The sequence below is a fragment of the Parasteatoda tepidariorum genome, chromosome 10 (assembly GCF_043381705.1).
Source record: "Parasteatoda tepidariorum isolate YZ-2023 chromosome 10, CAS_Ptep_4.0, whole genome shotgun sequence".
Taxonomy (NCBI): Eukaryota; Metazoa; Arthropoda; class Arachnida; order Araneae; family Theridiidae; genus Parasteatoda; species Parasteatoda tepidariorum.
Window position 1 is genome coordinate 49,858,505 of NC_092213.1, and position 10,602 is coordinate 49,869,106.

The 10,602-nt window shown below is 31.6% G+C and overlaps 2 protein-coding genes across 4 annotated transcripts in view; both read left to right on the top strand.

The window, feature by feature from the left end:
* Nucleotides 1–10,602, top strand: part of LOC122271244 (cuticle collagen 2-like) — a 120,150-nt gene that overhangs the window by 13,791 nt on the left and 95,757 nt on the right. The gene's annotated exons all lie outside the window — the stretch shown is intronic.
* The window catches only part of LOC107449866 (cuticle collagen 2-like), a 22,359-nt gene continuing 12,001 nt past the window's right edge, over nt 245–10,602 (top strand). Inside the window, exons 1-2 of the mRNA XM_043056193.2 lie at nt 245–2,059; nt 4,289–4,344. Coding sequence (XP_042912127.1) covers nt 1,564–2,059; nt 4,289–4,344 — 552 coding nt within the window. The 5' untranslated portion in view covers nt 245–1,563. The remainder of the gene's footprint in view (nt 2,060–4,288; nt 4,345–10,602) is intronic.

Genomic DNA, 10,602 nt, shown 5'->3' on the forward strand with positions numbered 1-10,602 from the left:
ACATGTTTCAATGTTTTTAAAATGCCACTTAACATTCAGAAATTCCTTGAGTTATAGAAAAAAGAAATATCGTAAATTATAGAAAACCTTGTGAATGTGTATTAGAATTACTATACAATCTACATTTTATTTTTGAAGCACTTTTTGTTTCTTAAGACTCGATTAAATCTGTAAAAATAATTATCCCTAAAATTTTGTATATAGCTATAATAAGTTATGTCAATTTGATTTTAGTAAGAAATCCTCAAATAAATATAGCAAAAACAACATATCTAAATAATATCAGATAAAAAGTTCATGTATTTAAATTCTAAAAAATTAAAAAATCATAAATAATTCTTAAATCAATTCAAATTTCCTTTTCAAAGGAGATATAAAATTTTTTTTTGCTTTTTGGACAGAAATCAGCTTAAAAATTGTCTATTGCCTTGAAACTTCGAGATATTTTCTATTAACAATTAATTAAACCTCTCCCAGCAATCACAGAACATTATTTCATTTTTTTTTACATTCAAAGTTCTTTTACTAGGTTGCTTATTGGCGGTTTTCTGGACTATCGCCAAATATATAAACCCTTATTGCTACCCAATTTACAATCTAATTTTTTCAAAATTTTGTCTACCCCCCTAATTCAAGTGTCTAGATTCCAAATATGTAAAAAAAAAATGTTTTATCAGAGAAAGTACGTTTTTGTGTCTGATTTTGTAACTTAATTAATAGTTAGCACTAATTAATTAGCATATTTGAGGTCACCCCCGGGAACCATTAAGATTGACTTTTAGTTCGTGAAAATCTGATCATTAGAACGAAAGTTATTCAGGGTGATATCTTTTTTTTTTGCGGACTGTACATTGGAAATAAATAAAATTGTAAAAAAATTATTCTTGGTTTTTCTTTATCTAATAACGTAAAGCAACCGAAAAGGACAAATAATAATAATAAATAAATAAATAAAAATTAAATTATTCTAGCTGTATTAATTGTGTTTATATATGTCTTTCATATTTGTACATGATTTTGTAATGTTGCTCTGTATTAAATTAATGATTATTTACTTTTTTTTCAACCCGTACTTAGAACGGGCATCCAGCTAGTAATGTAATAAGATCAATTTGTTTTCATCCGCAATAATATTTCGAATTCATTATTTAGATAGCAAATATTATTATGTTATTGTTTCAAACACAAGCGAAATTTATTCAAGAGAAAACCTCTAATCAATAACTTCTAAACTTCTGAAATAATATAAGAAATGAACTTATGAGGAAGTCGCAAGTAAAAAGTTTTTGTCTATCACTTCAACACGTGTATCCAACTATTATGTTTACATTTGCTTATACTCTTAATCTTACTGCTTCTTCTTACATAAAAGAAGAAGAAAATTCTCGACAGCGCGTGTTGTTTCGGCAGCGCGAGTCTGGAATCTTACTGATAACGTGTTGTTTCGACAGCGCGTGTTGTTAATAATTTATCTATGAATCAGATACGTCGCAGGAAGTATACACACAGCATCGAACTATTGCTATATAAAGCATACTTTTGCATGTTTCCTTTTGTCTCGACATGAAGTGTTTCATATTCGCCGTTTTATTGATCACAGTGGTAATCCTTGTAACAGTACAAGGTCAAGGTGGTAGTCCTGGTTCTCCTGGAGCACCAGGTAGTCCAGGTTGCCCTGCTGGTCCAGGAGGCGCCGGTAGTGCAGGAGGCGCTGCTAGTCCAGGAGGCACTGGTGGTCCAGGAGGCACTGGTGGCCAGGGAGGAACTGGTTTTCCTAATTGCCCTGGTGGTCCAGGAGGGTCAGGTGGTCCAGGAGGCCCTGGTGGTCGAGGAGGCACTGGTGGTCCAGGAGGCTATGGTGGCCAGGGAGGATATGGTCATCCTAATGGTTCTCCTGGTACTCCTGGACCACCAGGTAGTCCAGGTAGCCCAGTTGGTCCAGGAGGCGCCGAAGGTCCAGTAGGAGCTGTTGCTCCAGGAGGTGCTGGTGGATTGATCATGCTACCCTTGTATCCAGAGTGTGCCACTTATGGTAAATTAATGCACGATATGTTTGAAGGTAAGTTATTTTAAATGCGTGTTAAAATGATTTTTGTACTGTTTAAGATTGGAACACTTTTAAAGTTTCAGTAAATTAAATAAAAAATAGCTTATTCCGTAGCAGCAATTTTTTTTATGTGATAAGGTTGGTAGAATGCAAAATATAGATGTCATCATTGCGTAGAAGCCATTCTCAATCATGTAATGTAAAACTGATTGATTGTTTTTAGAATGTAAAATATAGAAATATACCTATGTAACGGTTGCATTTAATGTAAGGATTTATGTAATGTAAAATTAGTTAATTGTTATCGGAATACAAAACGTGAAATGCATCACAATGTAAAATGGTTTAGTTGTTTGATCTATCTTAATTTTTATTTTAGCTATTTGGTTCTGACTAATTTTTTTAAAAATAATTTATATTTATGCATTAAAATAAAACAATAATAGATTTGATTCTGAAATAATATCAGATAGTTTTTGAACATTATTGTATATTTCCTACTTAAGTTTGGCAACTATTCTGGAAATTTCAAGAACAGTGTTTCGAGCTCACGGAGTAGCTTATTTCCACACTTTCCTGACTCATTCAAGTTTAACGTTGTATACAATGCGCAAAATAAAAACTGGACCACCCTGAATAGCTTTGATCTATTGCAGGTATCTTCACGTTCTAGGACTCAATGGCAGGAGGAGTGACCTAATTAGTGCAGACGATGTATTGAGTTACGAAATCAGGCCCAAAACAGTACTTTCTCTGAATAAACATAGTTTTTTTCTCTCTCGATGAATGTGGATTTCCGACCCCCAAAATATAGGGGATAGGAGCAAGCTGGGATATATGGTCAGTATTGTCAGGAGAGTGGTTGAAAGTTTGGTCCCTTAACTGATAATTTTTTTTTTTGATTTCGCCACATCTCGAGAACTTTTTAAGAAAATTAAAAAAATTTTGCACACAAATATAAAATTAATTTAACTACTGATAAATCCACGCAAAAAGGAGAATTTGAGTAAGCCTTTATTGTTATTATTTTTTTTGCTTTATTAAATAGCAGTGGGAAATAATAGCTTTTTTGATTTAACCATATCTGGAGAACGTTTCAAGAAAATTGAAAAAATTTAGCGCACAAATATAAAATTTTTTTAACCACTGATAAGTCCTAGCAAAAAATGAATTTTTGTAAGCCTTTATTATTTTTTATTGTTTTATTAAATAGCAGTGGAAAAAAATTGGATTGTAAATTATGCAACTTTTGACATTATTTTAAAGAATGTATTTTTACATGACAAATTAGAAATTTAGAGCACAATTAGTCAAATATTTCCGGAGAAATCAGATTCTAAAAATACGACTTTTTCAAAATAAGATTTCTGATAAAGTATTTGATCGATTTCGCTCAAATTTTGTTTGTCCCTTAAAATTCCATTTTTTATAATGATGTAATAAACTACATATCTTACAGTTTAATATATTATATTTAAATAAACGAATTTTATAAATTTGTGCAAAAATTTTCCAATTCGCTTAAAAATTTTTCGAGATATTTCGAAATATGCGAAAAGTAAAATTAACATCAAGGGGTTCAAATTTTGGACCGGTATTTTGATCAAACTGTTGGGAACCTATTTTTGGGATTACGGTTAGCCCTTATATTTTATGTGTTTAAAATCGTCGAAAAAAAGTTATACTTTCTCTGAGGAAATACGTTTTTGTCTCTAATTTCGTAATTTTAAAAATAGTCAATATTTCAGTATATTTGAGGTCACCTCTTTGAACCATTAAGATTGAATTCTAGAATGTGAAGATTCGATCATTAGATCAAAAGTTAATCAGGATAGCTCGTTTTTTGTTTTGCGAGCTGCAGTGGGGTAATGTAGAACATATGTTTAAACATTTCATGACCTGTCACATTAGGCTTCCTAATTCTCCCTGAACTGGGTAAACAACTATGTTGAATGGAGCATCTTGCTACGATTTTACCTTCCTCAATAGTGATTCACCAGGCATTAATAATGCCTTTTTTCGCTCGAATATTAGTTAGAGAGAATGTGTATGTTTGTTTGACCATTTTGGCAAAAAATTGAAAGTTATATATTATTAAGAGAAAATAATTAACCATCTTATATTTATTTTGATATATTTATATTATTTTTAGTAAGTCTTAAATGATATATTACATTTAAAATACAGTAGCATGAATGCATGCTATAATCGTATGCTATAAAAGTATATTTTATTTTTCAGAAATGCGAAATAATAACAGAATTGGTCCAGAACAGTGTCAATCAGGAAATAATACAGTGAGTTATAGTTATTTAATAAACATTATTACATTAATGAACGTAATAAATAAATCTAAACATAATAAATAAATGTAAACAGTTCTCATTTTAACGTTTTCTGTAAAAACTCAGCTTTTAACCATTTTAGTTCAAGTGTTATCATTTGGTATAATTTTTGAAACGCAAAAATATTAGAATAATTGAAAAGGCATAAAAATAATATTTTTCTTAAATTTATGTCTAACAGTTTTAGTTGACTGAAATAGTACACTGAGAAAATAAAGCGTGGTTAAAAATACCATAACACGGTAAAATTTGCCGTGTTTTTTACTCTATGGGAATACCAAAAAGTTCAAAATACCAACCGGTAGTTTTTACCGTAGTGTTTCGATAATGATTTTGGCAAAATTAACAATAAAATATGATTTCATAATATATAATATATAGTTTGGTAAATGTTGTAAAAAATGATTATTTTAGATCATGATACCTCAGAGCATAACAAAATAAAAAATAAAAACATTAGGTTAAATTTACTTTTTAGTTTTGTATATTATACTAACTGTGTAGTAATAAGAACTATAATTTTAAAAACTAGAATTTCCGGTAAACCGTGACCAAACGAGCGAAAAAAATTACCAAATGAATGGTTTAAATACCGTATATTTTGGTTTTATTAACTAGAATTATGGTTTTTGTTCACTAGAAATGTCCTTACCATACAGTAAGGTAATTTTTTCAGACATTCCCCCCTTTTTTGTAGTATTAATAAGATAACCAAATTTCTTGTGTTACAGCTACACTGTAGAAATCAGTTTTTCTACAGATAATCTTTCTAATGTGCAGATTTACTAGGATGATTTCTTAAAATATCGTAACAAAGCTGTAACAAATTACTTGTGTTACTGCTACTGTGTAGAAATGATTTATTCTACAAATTATCTTGCTAATGTGTAAGTTAACTAGAATTATTTCTTAAAGTCCCAACAAATCGTTTCCTTTCTTAAATTACCGAGGTAGTCAGCACGTAAGTACCTATTGGTATTTTGATAGATTTATGAAGATGCAAAATCTGAATGTAAGGAAGTCATTTAACTTTTTTTCATTATAAAAGACTGAGACAACTCTTTGTATGCATTACCCTTTCAATACGGCAAAAATTTCCGACTGAGTGCGCCCCATTACCATATTCAGTTATTTCCATATATGGCAGTACTTTTACTTTCGTTACTTGTACCGCCGGTACAAGTAAAAAATACGTACTTTTACTTGTACTTCGTTACTTTTTAAATTTAGTACTGTTGCTTGTACTTTCGTTACTTTTTTAGGGAAAAAGTACAAGTATTTGTAACGGAAATATCGATTGAAATCGTAACTTTTTTCTAAAACTCGATAAGCTTTCTAAAAAAAAAGTTAAATTGAAATTTTTTTTTTATGTTCTTTTAATTTATAAAATTAATGTGCAATATATATGCATTCACAGCTAACTTCGCGTTTAAATACCTTCTGTTACAACTTATACTGCACATTCAATTATTTTTTACTAGCTCAAAGCTCACAAAGCTATCTGAAACCCCGTGTTTGCTTTGTTTATGTTTGTGCTTTTAAAACGCTCTTCTAAAGAGTGAAACAATTTTAAATCAATGGTAATTTAAATAAATGAAAATAATAAACTAAAAATTAAAATCAATAGATAAAATTTCTTTTTCGTGCAAATCCGTAAAAAGTTTGATATTAAAATTATATTTGATTTTAAAATTATATTATACGATTATATTACAAAATTACATTATAATATTCTTCCGAATTTAAAAATAAATTAAATTAATAATAAATTAAATTAAATATCCATAACTTTCAAAATTAAAAATAATTAAATAAATAAAATTTTTGCAAAAACATTAAAGAGCATAAGAATATTATTCAATAAAATTTCAGGTTACTTTGAATTTTCGATTTCCTAGAAATGTACTTTTAAATCGTTACTTTTTTTGTTTAGTACTTGTACTTTTACTTTTTACTCGTTACTTTTTAAAATAAGAACTTTTTACTTTTTACTCATTACATTTTTTAAAAATACTTGTACTTTTACTCGCTACTTATTAAAAGTAACGTTGCCATATATGGTTATTTCTCTTCCAAGCGATTAATAGATAAAATAGCTTTTATGCCTAAAGAGTTGAAGATCTTGGAGACGCATAAACGTCCCCATAACAGTGCACCATCAACAACAATGATTTCACAAGCTTCATTTATGGGACAGCATATGTTCCACAGTTAACCCAAAGCATCTGAAACCCGGGACAGGGTATGTCCCGGCCTGAATTCTAGAGTCAATAGCTCGTTTTTATGGACATGTCACTTAACATTTTGATGTATATTTCAGACAACGTTTTTTTATTAACATTTTCATGTACATTTTTATTAACATATTTATTTATAAACCACTAATGTAGACTCAGCTCTCGCTGCTTTCCTCTAATCTTTAATGAGGACTCAAGAGTTTTCAGTTTCAGAAGAGTCATTAATTTAAGCGAGCTGTCTCAACTTGTTGTCAAGATAAATTCTCTTTCGACTCATTTCGACCCTTCATCAGAAGAAGGAAAGAAAATGAAAAATTTCTGAAGAATTTATCTGAAAAATTTCGTGTAAAAATGCAACGGGCAAATGTTAGAAAGAAATGAATAAATTTAAGTAAGAAATGAGAATTATCAACTGAGCAACCTTGAGAGTTGTCGTTCGCTTGATTAGATCGGATACGATTAAGATGAGAAAATTATGGAAATATATTGAGACAGCCTTAGAATCAGTTTGGAGGCCCAACGTGGCGTTATTTCATGTCCTAGATGTTATTCAGTATCTGGGACCCATGTTGTCCCAGCTGTAATATCAAAATTTTTCCTGTCTGGGACAATACATGACCCTTCCGGTGCGAAAGGGTTGAATATAGTAATAAAATAAAAGAATAAAAAATAATTGAAACATTTAATAAAAAAAACAATAATATTTCTATGGGTCTGCACAAAAAAGTTATAAATAAAAAATTACGTTTAACTTTCAAATATTGAGTTTATGTAGTTTCGGCTAATTTTCCAGATAATAAGGTCATTTTATACAAAGTTTATTTCTTATAACTTTACTATGTTTTTAATTACTTTTATAGTTATCTAAGAATTTCTTATAAATTTACCAATGATTTCTTATAAAGGCAGGGGAAAAGTCGGTGGTTTTCGAATACTAACACAAAATAAACCACCGACTTTTCATCTGTTTTCTTTAAAAATTTTATAAGAAATTCCTGCAGCTCATTTAAACTCAAATTTGATAAGTTATACGCAATATTTTCTTTATTACTTCTTCGTCCAGACCCATCAAAAAATTGTTGACATGCAAAACTTTTAAAATTGTTTTATATAGTGCCAAATACCCATAAAATACAAATATGACGTTATAATATGATTAATGAATATCAAATACAAAATAAACATGTGGTTTCCTAGTCAAGTGTTTACTTTATTTATGCAGTTTAGCATTAGAAATGCTAATTTGGTTAAGTAGATCAACATACCATTCCAGTTGAATGGAAGTAATACAGAAGGGGGGCGGTGGTAGTGTGGACATTTTTAATAACTTTTTTTTTTTTTTGTCAAATTTCTTTTGTGAGACATACGTAGATTAGCATTATTTGTTTACACTTTCATGTGAATTTGCATAATCATACTGTGAATAGTTTAGTAGAAATTTGAAAAAAAAAAAGGTTTTTAAGTTGGTACGTTCAAGTTTTCTCTATACTATGTGTTGAAGCCGGAGTTACATATAGCGCCACCTACATTTATTCGAAAAAAGAGATTTGTTTCATTGTGTCTACATAGGTAGGCCGATGTAATAAATGTAATTATAACGAATACTAAACAAAGACTTCTAATGATTCAATATATATCAACAAGGAATCTTACCTTGTTTCGGCTTCTTGTTCTGCCTTCACCTAGTATTCTCTTCCAAAGGTCTTGGGCTGTAGATAACTAATACACTTAGGCTGAAAAATACTTCGCACAAAACGTTTAAGAATTAAATTTAATAATTTAAGCATGATAAAAAAAGGGAAAGCTATATACAGATGAAAAGAGTTGTACGTTGTTCATTACAAATTCTAAGCTATACCACGCTCGTGGAGAAAAAGTTCGTAATTGAATGTTTCTGTATTTGTCCGCTAGGGGGGATCGAGGTATTCTCAACACTCCCCTCCTTGAGTTCAGTAGAGTGACTAACTGAACTCAAACAAAAAAGGAAAAGTCACAGCATCAGGGTTCAAATCGATCAGGAGCACCCACTTGTCTTCCAGCACGAGTTTGCAGAGGCGCACACTGAGGTGGAGCTTGCTTCTTTAGTTGTTCCGTCAATTTTTCTTCAGTTGTTTTGTTGACTTCAAGAGGACAAAGTTTTCTCAAAGGACGGATTATGATTCCGGATTTGGTTTGCAACTTAGCAGTTCGGGCAAGTTCATCTTTACTTGGCAAAATCTTTAAAATACGCCCGAGAGGCCACTGAATTCTGCTTGCATTGTCATTCCAAATTATCACAATGTCCCCAACTTACAGAGCTTCTGAAGTTTTGGTCTTTGAAGAAGTTTCTCGAAGTTGACCAAGATATTCCGTTCTGAATCTCTTTCGAAGATTTTGACAGATTTCATTTCTGTATGCAAGTCGTTTTTTGAATTTTTCTTGATCTAAAATATCGAAATCTGCAACACCCACCTGTCTTATTTCTTGTAGGAACATCATAGGTGTTATTGGTGATAACTCCTCCGCATCATCGGACACATAAGTCAGGGGGCGTGAATTCATCACACTTTCACAGTCACAGAGAACTGTTACCATTTCCTCGTAATTCAACGATGTTCTACCCAGAACCTTTCTTAGGATTTTCTTCATCTTGCCAATTAGACGTTCCCAAAATCCCTCATACCAAGGGGCAGACGGGGGAATGAAATTCCAGGTAATTGATGACAGATTGGATTCAGTCTTTAGCTTTTCCCAATCAATGCTTTTTAGAAGGTTCTGTGTTCCAACGAAATTAGTTCCATTATCTGTGTAGACAACTGATGGTCTTCCCCTTCGTGAGATAAATCTTCTAAGTCCCAAAATTAAGTTTTCAGTAGAGAGGGATGATAAGAGTTCTAAGTGAACAGCCCTAAATATAGCACAAGTCACCATCAAGATCCAAGTTTTTTGACCATCTTTCAGAATGAGGGGACCAGCCAGGTCAGCACCTACAATTTCAAAGATGGCTGCATCCTTCACTCTATCTGCTGGCAAAAGACCATCTGGTACATTGGGAGGTTTAGAATGAAAACGTTTGCAGATGACACAAGAGTTTATGGCATTTCTTATAGTTTTCGACTTTTCAAGATCCAAAATTCTTCACGTAATGTAGACATCAGTAACTGAATTCCACAATGTCCTAATTGCTTATGCTTCCAATAAATAAGATTTTTAACCACAGTATAATCTGAGGGAAGAACTATTGGAAGACGGAAATTAAAATCATCTTCTCTCATAAATACCTTAGTTTTAATTCTGATCAGTCCTTCATCATCAATAATTGTTTTCAAAGAATTCAGTCTCTTATTTCCATCGTTGGCAAAAGCATCCTTTTGGACACATTTCAGAATTATTTTCTCAGCATTTTTCAATTCTTTATTGTTGAGTTCTCCAATGGTTTCAGTGAATCGAAAAATCCATCCGGTTATTCTCAACAATTTCAAATAAGATGAGTACTTGTTGTAAAATTTTTCACTCTCCTTTACGTTAGTAGCAGTAACTATAGTCTTTCTTTTTTCTGCATTGATTGTATCGATATTTGGCAATATTTCGCTCTTTGGCCACCTTTCTTCAGGTTCTTTTAGAAAATCAGGACCATTCCACCATTCAGACTGCAGAAGAGTTTTTGCTGAGCAACCACGTGATGGTAAGTCAGCGATGTTTTTATTTCCAGGAACAAATTTCCATGAATTCGGGCAAGATAATCTTCGGATTTCTCTGACTCTATTTTCCACAAATGTACCCCATGGTACGTCAGTTCTAATCCAATATAAGGTATCCATGGAGTCGGTCCAGTAGTGAGTTTCTACATCTTCGAGTTTCAGATCCTTTTTGACGGATTCTGCTAACCTTGCTCCAATGCAACATGCCAAAAGCTCTAGACGAGGGATAGTTATGTTCTTTAACGGAGCTACTCGGGATCGAGCCTGGACTAACTGGCAGGTTACATCGCTCT